Source organism: Micropterus dolomieu, linkage group LG23 (genome assembly GCF_021292245.1).
Source record: "Micropterus dolomieu isolate WLL.071019.BEF.003 ecotype Adirondacks linkage group LG23, ASM2129224v1, whole genome shotgun sequence".
Taxonomy (NCBI): Eukaryota; Metazoa; Chordata; class Actinopteri; order Centrarchiformes; family Centrarchidae; genus Micropterus; species Micropterus dolomieu.
Genome location: NC_060172.1, coordinates 22,525,441 through 22,548,653, shown reverse-complemented (window position 1 = coordinate 22,548,653; position 23,213 = coordinate 22,525,441). Strand labels below are relative to the sequence as shown.

The 23,213-nt window shown below is 39.9% G+C and overlaps 1 protein-coding gene and 1 long non-coding RNA gene across 4 annotated transcripts in view; one reads left to right on the top strand and one right to left on the bottom strand.

The window, feature by feature from the left end:
- Positions 1 to 23,213, top strand: part of nrg2a (neuregulin 2a) — a 49,538-nt gene that overhangs the window by 18,802 nt on the left and 7,523 nt on the right. The window contains exons 4-6 of one of the 3 annotated variants that reach the window (XM_046038878.1): positions 15,655 to 15,775; positions 19,420 to 19,478; positions 22,593 to 22,616. In XM_046038878.1, the coding sequence (XP_045894834.1) occupies positions 15,655 to 15,775; positions 19,420 to 19,478; positions 22,593 to 22,616 (204 nt within the window). Of the gene's footprint in view, positions 1 to 15,654; positions 15,776 to 18,923; positions 19,001 to 19,419; positions 19,479 to 22,592; positions 22,617 to 23,213 lie in introns of all 3 variants that reach the window. The other 2 variants (XM_046038880.1, XM_046038879.1) reach the window with 2 other exon arrangements.
- On the bottom strand, positions 55 to 5,268 carry LOC123962679. Its single transcript, XR_006823036.1, has 3 exons — positions 3,728 to 5,268; positions 2,767 to 2,954; positions 55 to 605 (listed from the first exon to the last, which is right to left on the bottom strand). It is a non-coding gene; the product is annotated as an uncharacterized LOC123962679 (long non-coding RNA).

The window sequence follows — 23,213 nt, the reverse complement described above, 5'->3', positions numbered from 1 at the left end:
CGTTAACTGTTACCGAGAACATGACTTAACACAAATAAACATACACTTGAAAAATATCTCCCACATCTTTATTAGTTTTCTTCCAGTAAGCTTTCATATCTATCCTACGTAAGTGAAACATTACAGTAAATGCTACTAGATAAACAACAACTTCCTTCACTCCTTCTATGTCTCTGTCTAGTAAAAACAAAACTTACTCACTCTCACTACGCAAGCAACAAGATAAACTCATCTCTAATGACGCTAAAGGATGTTAGTTGTGGTCTTTGCTGAATGTGGAGTATCTGTACACTAGTCAATTCTATTGATTTGTGTGGGTAAACAACAGCAGCAGCCATGTCTGAGAAGAACCGGCCTCCACATCTGTCAAGCGTTCTGTATTTACTGGTCACTGGAGAACAGCCTGTCAGGTTCTGCGAATCAAGCCACTGTGCTATTAGTCATGCCCACTTTTTCAAAATTATCCTCAGTCCTTGGGTCTAGACAGGCATTCCTCCAAGGTGGGTGTCTCATTGCACCAGAATCTCAGGTTTTGACAGTTGGAAGGTTTGACCGCAAAATCAGGATCCAATTTTTGCTCTGTGGTGCTAATAGGATGTTGTAATCTGGAAGAAACCGAAAAGCACAAAAACAAATTGTTGTCAGCACAGACACTGAGGTTTTGAAATGTGTGTGCCATTTAAAATGAACAATGATGCAAGAAATTGATCCTGATCTTAGTCTGTGTGGTATTCATAACAGCCTACAAGCCAGTTTACAAAAGATGCTATTCCAGAGATGTGGAAACAAATCAAAATCTAATCTGTTTTTGAAAAAATATGTTCATGTGTACATCACCTTCCCACAGCACTGACAAGAAAATGATGTTGAAAATAACCTCAATAAGTAAAAGGTCTAAATCCCAAAACAATAATATCAATAAAAGAAATCCAATCCTGACCATAGAAAATCAGCAGTTTAAATTTTATTCAATTATTTTCACAGTCCGTGCTAAAATGTTATCAACTGAAACAAGAGCGTTTGTTATTCTGACCGACCTCACGTCTTACGTCATGACAGCTGGAGCATGTCAGAGTTTAGACCTTGTTTTGAAGTTCACCCACAATAATGTTTAGTTCCAGAGGCAGCCGCAAAATCGTCACTTAACCCACACTGCATGTTGTTTTTGTTTACTGTTAGGGTCTTTCTGTATTAGTGGGCAGCATCCGGTACAGTGAGAAGATCCAGGGTAAATAGAAGAGTTTATGTCATGAGCGGATGAACACCCACAGCATTGTAAGCACACATCATGCGGTTGTACAGCATCACTGAGCCAACAGGGCACGGCATGTGATGTTACAAATGGGTTCTGTGTATACATACAGTACAGGACTGAGGGAGAATTGAACCCTATGATTTATCATCCAAAGGATTAATAAATCAAAGGAACATACTAATTTATAATGAATACCAGGCAACTTCTATGAGGCTCAGAAATTCCCACATGATATAGCAATTAGGTTGTTGCATGCTTGTAATGCCTGTAAGGAAAGAGACACCACCGTGTTTTGGCTGCTCTTTTGGCATCTAGGTGTACATATTTTCATAAACACTTATGTCTGGGCATGTGTGTTTTGATTATGCGTGTATTATTGTGTAATTATATTTGGTAACACTTCATATGTATAACCTACAAGGCACGTTGGTAAGGTTTGTATCAGTTACAGATCCTGACGTAGCAACGGGAGCACAGTTTATTGAGCAGTCCTTCAACTCCAACAACCTCAAGTTAATGTGATAGAAGATAAGTAATGTTAGGTGGCTGACACATAAAACACAAATCAGCTCCCTAATATGTCAGTAATTCATCGCTTTTTGACAAGGGCTATGCATGGTATGAGTTACTGGCTTTGACATGCACTGTATGTGCTAATGTGTAAGAGAAGAGGCAGCTGTTGAATCCTGTCCTTATCAGAATCAGAGAAAAATAAGTAAAAATATATCAAATAAAATACTTTTTCTCAGAGTGTCATTATGTTTTGCTTGCTCTCTTCATTCAAATAATCCCGTCGATCCAATGTGATAAGTGGGCGCCCTCAATGAAATCTTTGCAAAAACAACTAAGTTATTGAAAATCAAAACACTTCTCATTTCTTAGGATATCCCATAATCTCACTGTGTTATGTGGGACAGTTAAGCCCTCAGTGTGAATGAGTGAGGATATTGCTATGTGTGTGGAAGGAAGCAGCTGTTACACTTGAAGAGCTGAGTGATGTGAGCAGGAGGTGACATGAGGTTTTTTTTTTTTTTTTTTTGCTGTATGCAGGGCTTTGTTAACTCTTCCACGGCCCGGGACGAAACTTAACTGAGACTTCATTTAACAGCATAATAAAAGATTCCCTTTCAGGCCCCCTCAGCTGTCCTGGTGGTCTTTCCCTGATGGTGACCCCCAATTGTGGGTGACTGTACAGGACTCTGTTTTAACTTGCCAAATAACTAATAGGCACTGTGGTGTTTGTTAATACTTTCAAAGAGGAAAAAATAGTGGCTAAAAATGATTCATTGCGTCATAAACACTTGCTTGTACTGAGTCAGTTATAACTTGCGGTTGCTCGGGAGTCCAGTGAACAGAGCCAGCACACTGAAAACTGGTCTCTGAGTAAACTATTGTTCACTCACATCAAACAAAACCCCTGTTCCTCCTGTTATTTAGCATTTTTCAGAATTGGACATGAGCAATCCTGGGTGTTAAAGTTTTCTTTGAGCACAAGAGGAACATATACTTACCATTCCATTGCTTAAAGCTCAGGGGCGCAGTACTATAGTTTGGTTGCCACAGCTGTCTCTCATCCTAAACCTCCCATTACTCCACACTCCTTCCTTTTGTTGGTGATTTTGCAACTGTATTCATCACGTCATGTTCGTCCTCCGTGAGCACCGTGGAAGCCATTTCCTTTTGAGTGTGTAGGTGGGAACTGTGGATGGAATAGGCCTCACTTTAAACACTTATACACTCACAGTGAACTCATCCTTTCGTATACAGAGGGCCTGCATCCTAACAAAACAGCAGTGCTCCATTGCCCATTTTCAGGACGTAGAGACAGTGTGGGTGGTGTGTGTGTATATGAGTGAAGGAGGCCTGCATACAAGCAGGCTATGTGTTTTCAGATTTCGGGGAATAGCAGAGGGGAAACCTTTAGTCCTAGCAGCTGGCCACTACTGTAGCTGTGAGCATAAGACCCAAATATGGAGCTGTGGTATATGTCCTCTGTATCTGGTACACAGTTGCAAAGTCTGCCTTTCCTCAGAAATGAGGGCCAGCTATTGAAGATGAAGGGCAATGGAGAGAGGTGGATGCGGCTGATTTGGTCCTTTTAAAGTGATAATTATCTAGAATAATTTTGTTACACTAATACATGATAATATGTTGAAAAAAACTTTGCAATATATAGTTGTTAATGAAGTTTGTCTTTCTTGCCCTAGTGGCTCTTACTGCTCATTAAAACAAAGAAAGAGTTTTTCTTCTTTCTTTTTCCAGCTGCTTTTGCTGCTTCTAGTGCTAACTTTTATATCCTGTTGACGAATCCAAGTTGTAGTTGGAAGTAGACAAGCTGCCATTACTGCTGTGATATAAACTGGCTTAATCTCCTGAGTGTTATGTCATCTAAGTTACTGGACCCAAACGCAAGACTCAACACAGTAATAACAGTAAAACACAATTTATTGTGAACAGTGTGAAGGAAGTTACTTGAAGAGAGAAGCTGTATGGCTGAGAGCAAGGCACGCTAAGTGGAATGATCCTGGTGCTGGTAGTGAGAAGGCGTGGGGAAAGATAGGAGAGGAAATAAACATGAACCAACAGGCTCAAGAACAGCAACACAAAGAAACTAAGTAAACTGAAAACTTGGCCGTAGCATAGTTACCGCACTGGTGAATGAAACGATCTGGCAAAACTGGAGTGGAGAGCTGGGGGAAGATGTGTTGCAGAGTCTGATTAGTGGAATAAGTCTCAGGTGTGCAGGAGGCGGGTAACCACCGAGCAGCCAAGGAGAACCAATCCCAGAGGGACACACACATGAACAAACAAAAAACTTGGGGGGGATAACGACAGGAAAACACAGGGAAAGAAAAAGAGGTAGGGCCGAACCATGATAGTACCTCCCACTAAATGGGAGCCTGCTGGCAACCTACAAGGCTTCTCCGGGTAGGCTTGATGAAAGTCCCTCAGTGCTGGGGTTCCATAATAAAAGAGTGAGGGAACTCCTCTCCTCCAGGCCATGTCCATCCCAATCTACACAGTACTGGAGTCCTGTTCCCCAGCAGTACACATCCAGAAGCCGCCAGACAGTGTAGATCTTGATGATCTGGGCAGGTTCAGGGGAGTCGGAAGGAGGGCACAAATAGCAGAAACACACTGGCTTAAGCTGTGGAAAGTGGGATGAATTTTTATTGACTGTGGTAGCTTTAGCCTGACTGCTGTTGGATTGATGACCTGTTCCTCTACTTATGTTCCAATATACTGAGGGGGACAACTTTTGTCAATCAGTCTAGAGTGGAATATTTCTGAAGATAACCAAACTTTCCGACCTGTTGGATGACAGTAGCAATCCACCAGTTGTGATCGATGGAACGGAACCCAAGGGATGCCTCAAAAGGAGTCAATCCACTACGATGAGTATTACTGTGTTACCACAAAATCCAGAGATGTATGAGACCAGGGACATCTTGGAACAGTGAGAGGATGGAGTAGTCCAGCAGGTGGACAATGCAAAGACTTTGCATGGGTACCAGCCTCCACAGAAGGCCCTCTGAGGAGACAGAGTTCGACCTATACCTGGATCACAGGAAAACCGGAAAGACTGCACCCACTGACGGACCAAAGCACATCAGATACAAAGAGATAGTTGGGAGGTCTATTGCCAGGATCTGGCTCAGTCTGCTGAGCCTCCCTCACTTCGGACTCGATTTCCCAGGTCACTGCAGCCACCACGCATGTGGATGGTAGAATGGTGTCCGGAGTAGCTGGAGGACAGGGCATTGTGATTAATGTTCTTTGAACCAGCACGCTAAGTGAGGGTAAAATTAAAGGTAGGGAGTCTGGCTCGTGCTGGTAGTGGATATGGCATGGGGGATAGTGGAGCAGGCAGCTGATCAGATCCATGTGTCTGCCGTGTTGGATAGCAAGATAGTTCTAAAGTGAAGCAGGAGATTTTCTTAGCACAAGGAAACAAACATGAATTAACAGGTTCAAGGTCTAACACGAAGAAACTGAGCAAACTGAGAACTTAACCATAGTGTAGTTACCGCACTAGTGAACGGAACGATGTGGGGAACACTGGAGTGTATACTGCTGTCTGATTAGTGGAATGAGTCTCAGGTGTGCAGGAGGTGTGTAACCTCCGAGCTGCCAAGGAGCGCCACGCCCAGACAGACACACGCACAGGAGCAACAGAGAGAAACAAACCAGGAAAACAAACAAGAAAGTAGAGATACAGCCGAGCCATGACTATAAGCCCCAGAAGAAAAAAGGTTTTAATATTTAGATTTAGAGGATATAAGAAACGTATCACAAAGATTTTTTTCTCAAAATTTTTATTTATTTATTTTTTAATGACATTTTGTATTGGACATTGGGTCAAAAAGCACATTATAAGGCATGATTTGGTAATGATAAAATAATACAATTTCTTTTTAATTCTCTCTCATTTGATAACACATTTTAAAACCTGATCGACTGCCTGGCTATCTTCCTCCTCATCTGCTGACAGCTTAATGTCTGAATCTCCCTCAATATTTTATAACAAATCTGTCCTGCCTCACACAGTGCTCTGATTCCTTTCATATGAAACACTGTTGTCCCACTGTCCCCCACAAAAGACATGGATTAAAAGGTGTATTTTGAAAGGCTTTAAATTAACATACACCTTTAAAATCTTAGACCCCATAAAAAAAACCCATAATAATAGAACACTCATAAATAAAAAAACATCATTATGAAGAACAGAAACAATACATCTTTATAAATTTGATCACTTAACCCCCTTACTGCTTACTCTTGAAAAGAAAAAAAAATGTGCTTTGTTGGCAGCACCCCCATGAGTGTTAATCACAAGAAAGCCCAGGATGTGCTTTTCACAGTTCATTAGGAGTCAAATAAACTGCATGCATAATGTAAATATGGGCCTCAGTGTCATGTCTCATACAGAGGACAAATATGAATTGCTGTGTCTATATATAACACTGTAACGGTTTCTCCTGTTAGTACATGTTGACAATATAGTCATTAAATGCCATTAAAATAAATGTAATCCAGAAAACCTAAACTTTTCAATGAAATGTTGGCCGCTACCCTGCCTATGTCTTGCTAGCTTAGTGCGACATTTCCTGACCGAAATTCTACTTTTACAATGTCATGTGTTATACAATGCATTTCTTAATTAGATACTCCTCACAGCTCCTTTACATCCAGACTGTGGAGGTCGGATACCCAATATCAGACTTGTGCAGAGAGAGTGAATAACTTTCCCAGACTACCTTCATCTGTCGGAGGGGACAACCTCAGATTGTTCTTAACCCAAACATCTCTGCTTTCACTGTAAATGTGTTCAGTTGACACAAAAGGACAAATCTATATGATTCATCCACATGAATCCGGCAACTGCTTTGAGCACAGCCATCATCTATTCAGTCAGACTATACATTTTGTGAATTTCATATCAGCAACAATAAATCCTTAACCATCACCTGAGCTGCATCAGCTGAGCAATGGTGTTTAAAACATCTTGCTAGGGGCACTTCAGAAACAGATGCTGAAGGAACAGAAGAGTGTGTTTTCACAGATTATTCCTCCTGGTCCTCAGGTTCAATTGTGTCACCTTCAAGTCACAAAACTCCAACCTTTACCACTGGTGTTTCTGTCTGTCAGGTGAGTTTAGAGAAGTCAGGTTGAGTGGCTCTAAATTGGAACATACCTGTATGTCCCAGAAACATGTGGTGGATTTCCCTTTTACTAGACTGATTCAGATATTTGAATCTTTGGCAGCTGAGTGTTATTTATTTCAGAGCATATGTCTCTGCAGGCGTAAATTGACACACCATGTACCAAGTGTCATTGAAGGTTTTCTGCGGAGGCGTCCCCTTGCTCCTCCCTACACTGTGACTGTAGTGGCCATACCTCCCAGTTTGGAAAGACACAAGCACGAGGATGCAGTAAACAACAGTTTCTCAGGTCAGAGCGGGAAAATGAAAGCAACAGGAGTCCTCACACTCAAAACAAGTAAGCAACGGCTGTGGGATCGGCCCGCTGAGCCTAGGGCGCTTTTGAAAGGACAGAGCAGGGAGCAGCCCTGTGTCACCATATGTCACTGGATTGCCAACTGCACACATTCTGGTGCCGGCCAGCAGCCATACCAGCGCCCGTTTATGCACACGCACCATACCCTGCCCTTCCTAAGTGCACTTCGCTTCTTTGCAGTGCATGAGCAGCTGTTGTGCAATCACACACTGGGCTGCTCTTTGATTTCACTTCAGTGCTGAGACGATTGAGTCAGGCAAGACCAGGCATATCAGCTATGTGACTGGAAAATGGTAATAGGAGACAAGAATATAAAAGAAGACACACTGGTTGTGGCAGTGGCAATCTTGCTGAAGAGTGGGTGGTAGATTAATGCCCCTGGCAGGCTCCATTTTGTTCATTTCTAAACATTCCTGCCTTCATACTGAAGGTGTTTGAATTGTGGATATTTTTCTATTGAAAAAAAGCTTTAAGTGCACTTTAATTCATAATGGGCCCTTTCGTGCGTCCTACCTACAGTAAATAGTAATTTAATTCCTCTTTGGGTATTTGACATGAAATCTCTTGCTCATTTTGAACTCTGTACAAAATACTGGAAGACACAGATGCTGGATATTGCCACCGATTGGGTGTGCCTATACTTTATGTGTGGAAGAAGGTTCGTGCTTGTTTTTTGTTGGCTTTGGCAAGCTGAAATATTTTCCAACTTAAGATCCTGTCAACAAACCTTCTTTTCTCCCTCCTCTTCCCTGAATTACTCCTGTAACCATCTCTCTCTTTTTTTTGCCTTTCTTCTTATTTGTTTCTGTTCTTTTTTTTTCTTTCTGTCTTTCATTGCTGCTTAATTTGTCCGGACTTGAGCTCATGTCAAAATATGTTGTGGTTCTAGATCTTAAAATGCAAAATTCAAATAACAAAGGATCAATCTTTCATAAATGCAAATTTGTTCATGTAGCAGGTTCTCTTGTTGTGAATGCATTGTCTGCAAGCAAGTTCCTGACATCTATCTTGATTCATTATTGGTGTAATTAATCTCTGGCTCCGCTCCCTATAGAACTATAATACCACTATTCAATACCACTACTCCAACAATATGAATTCCTAAATAAAGGTATTTTTTATTTGCTTTTATGCAGGCATCTTCTTTACCCTCACTACACATCCTCTTCACCACATCACACCCGTCAGTCAACAACTTCATATTGAACTGAAACCACATTTCCCAATTAGGTCTTTTGTACTTTTCCCATATCTGTTGATCTTATTCATTCCTTATTATTTCTAGACAGTCCATCCAGGATTACAGAAGGGGACATAATGCACGCCATACAAGTGTAGCAAGAATGCATGCAATATGAATTGGCCCCTAGAATGGAGATAAAAGATCTTGGTCCCAGCTGTAACAGGAGACATGTCAGACATTCCCTGCCAAGAGTCGGGAGGTGATGAGCGGGCGGGGCTGGGGGGAGGCACTCAGAGCTTTTTTCTGGTACATAAAACTGACTTGTGGAAAAGCATGTCTGGGTGGCAGAGCTATTACAGATACCATCCTCTTTATGTGTCTGCTGAAGGTTCTGTACTTAAGACATTTATCACTTTCCAAACCTATTTTTATGGACTGAGTAAAGTTGATGAGTGATGATTTACATTATCTTATAAAATAGTTAAAGGCCCTGTATGATATTGCAGTATGATGCCACCTGTTGACAAACTACTGCCCAGCCAGCACTTTATTTACTATTTACTTTAATCATTAATTTATAATTTTTTTGTCAAGTACATGTATGACTAAAATAGTTTTGCATGTATCTGAACCCACGAAAAGCTAGTTTACATTTGTAACATATTTAAACATTTACTTGACTGAAAATTCAAAGATTGTATCATAATGTCAGATATGAATTTTAGTTTTTGGACCTTCACATCGCTTTTTCTACTCAAGTACTGCCAGAGACACTGTTCTCGCACACTGACATACTCCCAAATAGGCTACATAATTTATGCTTTTTATCCTGATAACATTGCTTTTAAGAGTAAAAACACAAAGCCATAACAAAGTCCAGATGGAACCAATCCACCACTGGTTGAATAACTGCCTTGGCTTTCTCCCTGCACAGAATCAGATTCTGACTTTTGAGATGGCTTTCTGTTCAATTGCAGTGCAGAAGTGAAAAGGATTAAGCCAAGCTGCAGTAAATTATCAACATTTATCATAAATTAGAGGGGCATGTGCATAACTCTGCACCATAGACAGGCCGATTGAAAATGTATTTCATTACACAATTTGGGCTGGGTTGTGAGGCTTTCTGTTTGCTGCATATGCACAGGGTGCCTCAAGAGGAAAAAAAACTGTGCAATAGGGACTTCTCTTTTCATTTTACGATTTTCCTAGAATCCTTTGGAGAGCGTGGAAAGACAGACATGTTTATGAAGGTTTCCAGATGGTCCCGCTTGCACCCCCAGCTTTTCTTTTCAGTTCTTGGGCCATGAAGGATTAATCAAAGTCAGTGGCAATGGCTGATGGCTAAACACTGTGGCCCTCACTAACCTAAAGGAAACCCCTCTTCAACTCCAACTTAGATTCAGCCCCTGGGCTACAGGGCCGGGGGAAAGTTGAAACCTGAGGTTAAAAATCCAAGCAAACCTAACTAAACCCTGGCCACATAACTGCAGATAAACGAACTCTGTTTAGCAGAGTGGCTGATCTCCTCCTCGGGTTATAGGAATTTGTCTCTAATATCCAGCCAGGAAAGCAGAGTCAACCTTGAGAAATACACCTGAACTCTGGTCCCCTTTGTGAGGTTGGGGATTGTGTTGCGTGATGTTTATGGTTTCTCTGTTACAAGTAAAGATTTCAATAAATGGAGTTTGATGTCATTCTGGCCATGGCTCAAATCCATTCCCAGTGATGTAATGCATTCTCACTGTACTGAGTACAAAACATCCAGATTTCTGTGATCAGGCTACGGTCTCTCTTTAATCAGCCATTTTTAGCCTTCGCCATTACAGTCTTGCCTCTTGGGGATAGATGCGGATAAAAGTGCTGACAACCAAGAGGATGACAACCAATAAAAAACAAAACTGTTAATTTCCAGATAAAACAAAGCTATTCTTGTTAATAGTGCTGCCCACTGTTGTCCTTCATTATCACTTCAAACACTATATAGAGAAAACAATTCTGCAGATGACAGGACTAACTGGAGCAGGTGGAACAGAGGAGCTATTAAGTCTCTTGATTGGATTGTATTTTACACACACAAAAACACACACACCACACACACACACACACACACACACACACACATATATATATACATATCTCCGGAACATTACATGCATTGTACTGCAATGTACTTTGTTAGTTTTTTATTTACACTGCCACTCCAACCCAGCTGAACACATCCTCTATATAGAACATGTTCACCATTCACTACACATGTTATTATATTATATATATTATATATTATATATTATGTCAACAGAAATAGCTGTGGTCTGTTCAGCCTCACTGGATGTTTACAAATAAGTCCACCTCAGATCAGCCATTCAGATTCAACACTGTGAACCTGTCATCACATCAATTATCTCCCTTTGCTGTATAGGTTTGCATAATGCTGGTGTTTTGTCCTCCTCAAACTGAAACTAATGCAACTTTAAAAGATTTAAAACAAATGCAAAGAAGTCCATAGACAAAAAAACACATTATTCGCTGAGCAATGTAAATCCGCTCAATTAACACATACCACACAAAGTCAAATGCAGATTGAGAAAAGACATATAGTGAATGACTCTTTCAAAGATCGCAACCAGTGGGAATGTATGTAACCCAGGTTCGCTCAGAAACTAAATAAAAATCAAATATAAAAATTAAACGTTGTACAGTTGGTCCAACCAGTGCAATATGTTGAAAACAAAAGGCAAGCTATTGTCCTTGATAACACCACAGGTCTTCAGGCAATTATAGAGGAAACGTTTTACCACAGAGTGTTGTCAGAAGTAATCTTGTAAGCTCCAGTACAACCACACTAGTACAATAATTTGAATTTATTTTTCTGTCCACGTCATGCACCCCTAAATGAGTTGCTCCTCTGTTGTTTGTATATGTATCTCTAACCATGTCAATAAATTTTTAGACCATGTCATTAGTTTTAATCTCAAGTAAACATGTGGTGCAGCCTGAGTAAACACTGTATTGGCTGAACCAGATCACCTCTGAAAGAATACACTGTTCTTGTTTCATCACTGGGACAGCCTGTGCCTCTCCTTGTATGGGTTTTCCAATAAATGATAGAACTACTAGCAATGTCTGTGGTGGTGTGGTCTGCCTTTCTTCTAATTTTGTGGTTTGTTATGGTAAAGTGCCGTCAGACTCATGTCAAGGGGCCAATAGAAGCAACTGCTAGTCCTTCATTAGATTGCGATATTGGCGAGCCATGAAAATATCAAGCCCTGCAGCCTGACCCTACCGCTGGCTGCAGGTGAAGATGGTAAACAGTAACATACAGAAAGTACCTGGCATCTTACGGCCCTGCCCAGATATTTTATTGCTGCTCAGCAGGATTTTACATACTTTTGCCAAGTTTTACAAGTTTATTCTAAAACCGTAAGAGGGTGCACATGTGATTTATAGATGCTTGTCACTGGGCTTAGTTGCAGTTTCCTCACTTTGGCCTCAAGCTGTTTGAATCAAGGTGACCAGTGTGTTTTAAACTTTAAACTCGATGTAATAATTGGAATCGTTGAATCTGTACATATTGAGAGTTACTGGTGCCTTCAGGTTTTCAGTGTGTATCCAATATGTATGAAAGATCTGATAGATGTGATCAGTATTTTATATAGATGTTTTTTAATTGTGTTTACTTTACAGATGACAGTTTTATTGTGTCTAGGTCCTGCATGCTGTCATGTCCGTTATATGATTTTGTTGTCACTGTATATATGCTTTATAGTCAAGTTTCTAAGCCTGAGACAAGGACTGACACTACTTTTATACAAGGCGTACTAAACCCAGAACTCTTTCTCAGACTGGGGGAGTAATTGGAGGACACAAAGGAAAGAACGGAGGACTGCAGAGAAAAGCAGGAAGGAGAAGAAAATTGGGACACTTACTGTGCTGTATCATAAATTGGATGTCAGTTGATGAGTGCAGGCCAATAACTGTTCTCAAATGAATTGTTTTTGTTAGTATTGGGAAACACCATTTTGAAAGCAAAGTTGCCGCAGAAAAAAAGAAAAGTTTACAAAATTATCTTGCGTTTTGAAAGGATTGGGTTTACTCCATGTCGTATACACTGCCATGACCATCTTAGTTATAATAAATGTTGGCTTTGACATATGATATATATAAACTCAGGGAGTACATTACTGGCAGAGATTTTTCTGCAAGACCCTTCAGGGAGCTCTTCACCAGTCTGACTCATGCAATGCTTTCATTGTTTTGATATGGTTTACATTGCTACTCTGTAACATGCCAGTTGAGAAGATTTACAAATGAGTGGGTACATATTTACATTATATCCTGTCTTTAAAAGAGAGATACTGTCAGAGTGTGACGCTTCCCTCAGAAGACTCACTTTTTAAACTTCCTTTTCTGCATTGAGGGGAAACTAATGCGTTTCTGCTCCTCCTAGAAGCTTTTGAATACAGGCAGGTGATGTTGGCAAATTAACTTTTGTCTGCTGAGCAGGGGATGTGTGGGCTCTCCACCAAACAAGACTGGTGATACAGCTGCTTGGGTCTAAAACCAAGTGTGTAGCTCTGAAGTTCTTCTCAGACTGTAGATACAGGCATGTCATCATCATAAAACGTCTTTCTTTACAGTGATGGAGAGGGATATGATTAATTTGCCCTCCTACCAGTTAGCCTAAATTGGTCTGATCATTAATCAAAAATACCACAAATACACTTTAAAATCTCTTATCAGTGAGCTATACCATAGTTACAAGCTCATGTAGGCTCATAGGCCAGTTATATCTCTCAATGAAAGTATTGTACCATAATGTGGCTTCTGGATCATTTGATACCCACATTTCATGCAAATCTGATTTAGGATGTGCAGTTGGTGACCTGCTGAATATTTAATGACTCACAGAAATGTTAATATAGAGATCAATGTCCACAGAGACATCTTCTAAAAAGGAATCTGTGACCTTAAAATAGACAAAAGCAGGTCGTGGTCAATTAAAATATATTTGGAGTTCAAAGAGCATTAGCATTAGGTCATGTAGTCTTCAGGTGACAACAAAGCACGGAGAATCATTATGAGGTTCCGCGTTGAGCTAATTTGGGGCAGTTATCACCTAAACTAAGCTGCATTCTCAAAAAGTACCAGCTTTTAGAAGAACCTTATTTTTTTTAAAGTGAGTACAGTGACCAGTAGCCAACTAAACTTTAACAGCAGAATACGTGTGAAGTTTACATGTTCTGCACCTCCCTGTGTGGGTTTTCTCCGGGTGTCTGTTTTCCACCCACAGTCCACCCACATGTAAACCAGGTGGACTGGAGATTATGTGTGAATATGACTGTCTGCGTGTTAGTCTGCCCTGCAGAGGATTGATGATCTGTCCAGGGCATTCCCCCTCGCTCCCACTAGTGCATTCTGGGATAGGCCACTGCCCCAGAAAGAGATTTGTGCAGCCTGTTTTTACCGCCTTTTGTTTTGCATGTTTTACAGTGGAAGACTGAACAAGGTTTCTATTTTGAGCGCGGGGTTTTTCGTTTACAATGTTTTGAGGTTCCTTCTTCCTGACAGCTTTGTCTGATCTTTTTTTACTGGGTGTTTTACACACCAGCTCTCCAGAGTGAGAGGTAGTTCTGATTAACTGGTAAATCTGGAAATGCTTTTTGTAAAATATTCAGGTTATAGTGGATGAATTCTGTTTTTATTAATTATTTTATTATTTAAGGTTAATTATTTATTGTTGTATTTTAGGGAACTTTGGCAGAACAGTAACATGACAGCTTGTGACTTAAGGCTAAATTTGATACTGATGAAAGAATGAAAGAATTAGTTATCAGCACGTGTGACCAGATAAAAACAGCTGCAGATTTATGACTTGGTTTGTTGTTTGGTTTGGATAGATGTTCGAAATAGTAAACCTTTATGTCTGCCAGAGCATGGAAACCCCCCAATTACATGTCTACAGTAACATTGAAATGAAGATTTTGGAAAGATTTTAATATCCTGGACAGTATGTTTAAAGTCGGAAAGTGAGGCAGTAGTTTTTTGAGGAGCAATGACATCCTATTTTGGTAATTTTGGTAAAAAAGGACACAACATGTGTAGTTTTAGTTATAATATTGTGCTTGGAATTTGCAAAGTGCTGACTTATTCTTTCACAGTTCTCTTTCTCATACTCGTTCTTCACAGCCTCGTACTGGCAAGTGAAACATAGACTGATGTCATCCTTTTGCTTTGTTATTCTAACTAGCATGGGAATTAACCTCTGTTGTTTTAGTTAAAACCAGAAGTGTGCTTCTGAACAAGACAGACCACACTTCTCCAACCAGCAGAGAGAGTCAAACAGACTCCTTCAACTGTGTAACAAATGGGAGTTGTGAAATTTACTCCTGGTGGCAAACAGCCTACTATATGTCAGAGCCAGACCCAGCTGAATAAAATCCTAGTGCGATTTCTTGTCACAACATTCTGCATGGCATGACTGCTGAAGCTGATGGATTGTAGTTCTTCCAATCAGAAACTTCTGTATCCCTACCAACAAACTGTCACACTCTGTTAAGGCGCTAATAGCGTCTGACAGCAGGTACACAGTTGCAATCACGTTTCAGGATCTGCCATGCGAAGCACACTCCTCCCTTCTCAAGCCCAATCCTGCCACTGTGCACCTCTCTCAGCACTCCCATTCCTTCAAAGGTCCCTGCCTTCGCCCCATAAGCAGACTTCATCCCAAACATATTATATCTATTCAGTGGGGGGGATTAAGTGCAGATACATGACATTTTGGGCCATTCCAAGAACCCGAGTCAAAGCATAAACAACTCCTACGCTATGTTGGAGAAATATTTATCTTTGCTCATAGAACTTCTTGAGATCGTGTCAACACTGCTTAGAGACACAATCACATTTGTGGATGGAAAACTAAGAGATCTCGTGGAGTGCAAGTGTATAATGTGAGCAAAGCTGAGAATACTTGTAGTGATCATACTGATAAAAATAACAGCCAAGTTCATATCAAATGAAAAGCCTGTGAGTGACCATGTATCATGATGCCTCTTTATTTTGACTCCAAATTTTATTTTTAAATCATCACTTTAAGCTATTGAGGGAGTAAAGTTGCACACACAAAAAAGATTGAGATGATTACAGCTGATGGTAATGTGTTTTTTTGTGTATGTGTGTGTGTCTTTGTTTTTCTTCTCAGTAACCACAACGCTATCTCCAGGCTCAGGCCATGCCAGAAGATGCAACGACACAGAGAAGGCCTACTGTGTGAATGGCGGCGACTGTTACTTCATACATGGTATAAATCAGCTCTCCTGCAAGTGAGTTATCTCTTTGTTTTCAATTTTTTTTTATTGTCAGCCTTCTCTGTCCCTTTATGAAAATCCTTTCATGATGTTCTTTACTCTAGCAATATTCCTCGACATCCTAACTACAAATTTTGATCCTGCTGTTTATTTTCCTGAAAGCACTTGATCTGTTCTTCTTTCCTTCAGCAGCAGCAGCAACACATCACAGGAAAATACTGCCAGTCTGCCTAACTACCCACCTGTTGTGTATTTTAACACTAATAATGGGGGGAGGTGGTGGTGTGCTCATCCTTTTAAGTCATGTTTAGTGTACAGGAGGGCTGCATGTTAAAAGCCTTTTCAAAATGTCATGAGTCACTGGTTTAGTAGTGAGCAAATATTTATGCCTGTTAGAGGCCCCCAGTGATGTAAATAGAATCATTGCTTACATTTGAGGTCCTTGGCAAAGGGGATCAAGGCTCATGTGTAAAGTGCACTGGAGGAACCATATATCTCAGCTTTTCAGGAAGAAAACAGGTTGACATTATCACAGAAACAACCTTTTTTTTTCTTTGACATTTACATTTTAGTTTTTATTAGACTCAAGGTCAAGGAACATTATTTGGCAGGATGTTCAGGAGGAGTTATCATTTTAAATAAACCGGTTTCTTTCATGTTTTTTCCCGTCTTTCAGACAACTGACACGTTTTATTGTGTAAAGATGAAATGATGACAATTGTCAGGAAATTCATAGGTAACTGTTATGATAATTAATTATTAATTAATCCTTTGAGTAATTTTTTAAGCAAGAATGTCAAACATTTACTGATTCCAGCTTCTCTACTGTGAACATATTGGCTGGTTTTCTTAGTCTAAGATATCACAAATATTTTGTGACTAAAATTCCAACAGATTTGCCAGTAAATAGAGAAATCAATCGTCAGATTAATTGATAATGAAAATAGTGTTCTATTCATTGGGGCACCACTGTAAGAGGCCGTAACAGTAACTGTTAAAACCTAATAGTATACACATTGTCTCTTTTCATGGTTGTCAAATATTATGTTGCAGGTTCTGTTCGACCATGTGTCATGATAGCATAAGTCCTTTGGCTGGTTTGATATAGAGCTGAAACACTGACGAGGCTTCTGTGCCCAGTTGACCTAAAGAAGAATGCTCGACAAGCAATGAGGACGTGGCTGCAACAGCCGTTCAATAGCTGTGTACAAATTGGAGGCAGCAATAACTCAATTGCTGCAGCTAATTCACTCACGGCTAGGGCATGGGTCCAGAAAAGTTGGATAATGCAGTGAAGGCCTGCAGGGATTTGTTGCCCCGCAGCCATCTCATTCAATATAGGCCAGGCTTCACTGGGCATTACTCACTGGCTAAACAAGTCCTGCAGACAGCTAGCCCTACTTGTATGCCCGGCTCCTTTACTTGGAGGTATAAACTTATAAATGACCCAAAGTAAGTAACTCAAGTAAGTAAGTCATTTTCAGCCAAATCTAAAATAATATAATCTTTATAATAATCTATATTATAATAATAATCTATATAATAATGCATTTAAGTTTAATATTAAGTTTGCTGGTGCTTTTGGTTGGATGACACTTAAGTGTTACATATAATCTACATGTGTCTCCAAGGTGTGACAGTAGTGAGGAGAGTCATTATTAATGTCATTATCTAATTAAGTGTATAGTTTCCAATTTAATAAATATTCTTTAATTGTTTTAACCTATGAAATAGTAGGAATTATTATTAAACCTTGGTTGATGTTGTAAAATCAACTTGTCTGACCAATATTTCTTCAGAAAAACATAACAATTATCAACAAGTCACAACTTTTACCAAATCACCTCTCAGTGGGACTTGGGAAATGAAGTGGTTGCGTAGGTCTACTGTATACACATGTAAAATATTTTTACAGTACAGGTCCTGCTTCATGTCTCCTAACACATGGTAAAACATTCATTTTTCCAAATGTTTCTCCTTTTTTAAACTAAAAATAAAAGAGTGATAATAGAGTTTGCAGCTGCAACACGGTGGATATTTGCACTCTCATCTGATTTTTAAATTATGTAGTGACAGTTTATTTATTTTATCTTCCAGCTATGTTTCCTTGGTCTAGGTGGTGCTATCCCCCAGTTAAACACCATCACTCAGGATGAGTAATTTAATGCTGAATGTTATGGTGCTCCTGGGAGGCGTTGTGTGAAACCAGTAAATCATGAGCAATGACCTTTGTCGGATTGGTGGTCTAGTTGTGTCTGTGAGTGGAATGTTGGTGCCCCTTAAAAGACCAAACGCTCATCCTAATGGGATCATAATGAAGAACTATGGTTTGGCACAACACAATTGATGGTGATGATACAGTAGTTTGTCTTCAGGTACAAAAATATAAAGCTACGTGTTGCGTCTTACTTATGTTTCAAAACCACAAGTGAAGAGAGTTGCCCAGTCATGCTTTTCATTGAGACAAGTGAAGAGAGTTGCCCAGTCATGCTTTCCATTGAGACAAGTGAAGAGCGTTGCCCAGTCATGTTCAGATCTCCATATTCAAATCATTCTTTTAGAACTGAAAGTACAAATTTTCATTTCCTCTTGATTTGACTACTTCATGACTCACTGTTCTGCGGTACCGGTTATAAAACTGTCACATTTTTAGGTTATGAACACGCTCCTAACAGACACCAAGAGGAGAAACAACATCACTACAATTTCAGCTTAGCTGCACAGGCTTTCTAGAATTGATTTATTGATCGCCTACAAAGCATTGTGCGGTTCATCCCCAGATACATTAAATTTTTTGTCCATATACTCATGAATGCTCTTCTCTCAAAGGTCAAAAAAAGAGTGGGGTTTGGCTGAAGCCTGTTTATTACCTTTTATTTATTTCATTATTTGAAACCTGATTTTATAAACTCGTCTTTTTTTATTATTATATACATATATATTTTATATTTAAATATTTTGTAGCATACTGTGGGTATTGTTGTTTCTGTCGATAAACATATTATCACGTAGGTCACCTTTTGTTCTGTGACTTTTCCTGTGTTTTTTCTTTTTTTCTTTTACTTTATCCATGGCTTCACTGTGACCTTTAACAACATGTTGTTTTACAGTGCACCTCACTTCCTGTACTTTCCTTTCATAACACTTGTCTGCTCCTTCCCAGATGTCCGGATGGATACTTCGGCCCTCGATGCTTACAGACTGAGCCGCTGCGGTTGTACATGCCCAATCCTTACAAAAGTATGTTTACTTGATATGAGAGGCTGAGAGACACAGTAGTCACTGGATTACCTCTGTGGACTCCTGCTGCTGCCCCCCCCCCCCCCCCTCCCCCCCAGTTTTCTTCCTCTTTCTCCTCCTCTTTCTCCTTCTCAGGTCAACACGCAATGAGCTGTGCACTACACCATGTACACGGTGGTGTCATCCAGGGGAACACTCTGCTTCTGCTGTCTGTATATGTGCTGTTGTTCTAATTCTGTGTCTCTCTGCCTCTCTCCCTCCCTCTCTCCCTCCCTCTCTCCCTCTTCACTTTCTCTTACGCATACTCTCCTTTTCACTCCACCCTTGCCCTCTCTCTCTTTCTATTTTTCTTTCTCTTTCCCACTCATCCACCACCCTTCTCCTCCCTCTCTTTTTGTGGCTTTGTTTCTTTCCATCAGGTGTCCAAATGACTTTACTGGTGATCGCTGTCAAACCTACGTTATGGCCAGTTTCTACCGTATGTCAATTTCCTCTTCTGTCACTGTCAGACTGTCCTCGTGTCATGCGTGCATGCTGAGTGTAGAGAGATTGCATTAATTTCCTGTTATTACCTAATTGTTGTGTCTGATCCTCCTCCGATGACTCATTCACAAGCTGGCATAGATTAGTAGAGTCTGTTGTTGTGTTTGGTCTGCATGTGATATTATTTGCCCTTTAAATCGGAGTGTATTGCATGTACACTCTCAGGACACGAGTTGATAGTTACTTTGATAGCAACAAGTACTTGGCTGGATTTAGATGCTTTGTGGTAGTTGATTTGCACAAAGTCAGCTGCATGTAACAACACAGTCTAATGGCAAAACCATTACTAAAACCCTACCTTTAGCTCAGTCTCTAATCATGCTTGTTTATGCAATCAGCTGCAAACACAAGCATGTATGATCCTATCAGAGCTGATGGATGGAAAGCAGGCCTGAACAATAAGCATTAACTCATAGGCATGACAAGTAATTGAATGTGTAGTGAAGTGGGTTAAGCGTTAAAGAAAGCCATCACATGGAGGGATCTGATCTCAAAATGTAGTATTGTTTCTAATATAGTCCATTTATTACACATTCCACACAAACAAGATGCGACATGTAGGATTTCTTCATACATATATTAGCATCTATCAGTATGTAGGTTATACATAAGTCAACATTACATAATTCCAGTTAGCTTGACTAGATTGATTTGATTTTAAAGATACTTGCGGATTTTCCGAGTATTTACAGAAAACTCTTACTCCGTGGTTCACAGTTGCTTTAGAATACACATGCACATGCAGGCTGGACACATTATTTATATGTTTTTCACTTTCAAATCAGCCAGTAACTTGGTTAAGACCAGTTTCTAGTAAACACTGAACATTGTTAAGTCCAGAGAGAAGATTCAGCAAATAGCTATTTGTTGCTAGCAAACATTGCTTCAGAGCAATAGAATGGTGCTCTTACAGCAGATGTCCTCAGCATAGAGTTCGTGCTCTCACTGTACTAGAGTGCTGTGTTAAATAGCTTTGCTAGCCTGGGGTAAGAGAAGTCAACCTTGCACTACATCACACGCCAATATCAGCACATATCCATCAAGTGCAGAATTATACCAAGATTAGATGTGGTTTGTGGAGAACTACGGCTTGATGGCACTTGCCCATAAAATGTTTTCAATTTGAAAAACACCCACTGGAATCGTGCTTAAGATTATAACAGTCCTCACTGTTTTACACCTCAACATTACCTGCTGGTTGATTACCCGCATAAAGTATCTCAAGTGATATTGAAAGGAGTGAGTGGCCTGATATTAATGAAACAGCATAGCTTGGACTTGGTTCTGTGAAGAGAGCATGCACAAGGTTAAAGATAATGTGTAACAATAATAATATTATTTAATTAAATGCAAAGCCTGTAATTCATGTCAGATGCTATCTCACTGCATATTTGTCAGTGCCATGTCTTTGCAAGCCCATGTGGTTGCAATTCAATGTAACATTACAGTTAACATTATAGAAAATAACTAACTGCATCTGCTTTTGGAGTTGCCTGATGCTGCCTAGTCTCATCCCTGTAGCCTGACTTATAGAGCTTACACATACTGTTTGTTGTATGTTGGCTCGGAGTACAATGCGAAAACACCCTTCTTAACTACAAGTAATTTCATCTCACATTAAGTCGTAATGCACTGAGCTGAAATTGCTTGGGTTTTTTGGCAGAGTTAAACAGTGGTGCGTGGGAGCTCTTTTTCCTACACTCACTCACTTTTTCGGCATTCTGTTATACTTCGATGCAGCTGTGCGCCTGCATCAAGGAAGGCATTTACTTCCAGTTCTCATCCAGCCACATGAACACAGAGCAGGCTTTGATTACTTGTTTTACGTGCGTATACATTCAAATCAATGTCCTGTGTATTTGTAGGCCTAAAAGATGATATGTTTAAAAGAAATGGGTAAAAACAATCAGATTTAATGAAACCCAAGTTGAGAGTAGATGCATTCATACCTGTTACATTCACATCAGAAAAAAATAGGATTTCTCTGTCCATGCTGACGCTATCATGGGAAGAACTTGCATGTACACTTGCATTTCAACTAGAATTTAGCTTTAATGGCCTCTCACATATTTCACATTTACTACTCTCAATTAAGTAGAATAAATAAAAATGTTCTCTCAAAGAGCAGACACGTGCACACACGCACACATACATCCATTGCATACTACATACGACCCGCCTCCTGGAGGGGGCGCCTCCCATCCCCATGAGATACCAAAAACAAGGAGGATGGCTTCTGCTCCTCAGCCATAAGGGCTTGGCTTAACAAAAGCATGTTGTCATAAGAACAGCTGGGACTCGCTTCAAACCAAGTAAAGCAAGTGAGCTGCCAGAGATATGGACTCAGCTGGTTGGTGCAGCCTCCCTATGGCCTCACTATGCCATATAATATAAAGTCCAACTACAGTTCTTCTTATTCAGTGTGATTATTCCGATACTGTACAGATACATTCCTTTTAACTTGCCTGTTCATGTGATGGGTGTGTTCAGGAACTGACAGTGTAGCATTTTTAGAAAGCAGAAAACAGGTAATCTCAGCAGATGACGCATATTTTCCCCACACAGCAGTAATGAGAGCGGCTATGCGTCCACTATGTCCTATTCCCATTACGAGATTTTGTTTGGGTATGTAATGAAATAGCGCTTTCTGCAACTTGGAATCAGAAATTACTTGTAAAATGTAAAACTGAGTGGCCAACAGTAACATGGGACTGTGTTGAGACATACGGTAGAGAGAAATTGCACACAAGAGGAACAGCCAGAGCCAGTTTGATTATAATATATTATTCATAAAATCAAAACATTTCAGTATTAAAACTGTAGTTGTGTAGTCCCGTAGTTTTGTGTAGTGTGGTTTGAATTGTGTGTTGCATGCTGTAAGTGTGTTCTGGTGTCCTCGTGCCGTGTTTAGTGTTTTTTGTCTCAGTTGCTGTTATACCTTTATTTGTTTGGTCCACTATATGTGAGAAGGTGCCACTCTCTTAATCTGGTCTTTTGTTTCTTTTTGTTGTTGTTTTTTCTTCCAACTGTCAACCCTCTGCAATGGCAGAGCATCTTGGGATTGAATTTATGGGTATGGAACAATCCATTTTGATTCTCAGTCCTAGCATAGATACTAAATAGATGTCCTTTGTTTTGACTTGCTCTGGCTCCTTCTGTGGTGTGAACTGTAAATCATATTGTCCCTCGATTAACCAATCAATCTCCCAATCAATCCTACCATAACTCATTATAATGACAAACCCTTAGTCAATGCAACTGATCCTACATTAAATGTCATTAACATGGATGTCTTCACCTGCACCTTTGATACATGTGCAATAAAAAAATTTAACTATTAACTGTTTCACTCACAATAGCATATTTTCCTTTTTGGACTGATTTTTGGTTCTTCATCCCATCTGTAACAAGCACGATGTACCATGTTTGTAGTTACCATATATCTTTCATCAATCTTCAACTCAATCTATCCAACCATTTTAGACTCCTCCCTTTAGTATCTGTCTTCTTCTTTGACATGCCATCTCTTTTCTTTTTATTTATGTGTGATCTTGTCCATGTTTCTTGCATCACCCCGTCTTTAGTAGCCTATAGCTGAAATGTAACTTTGAAGTATGAAATATAATACCTGTGTTACTGGTTTGAATTATCCCTTTAAGGAGTAGATGCT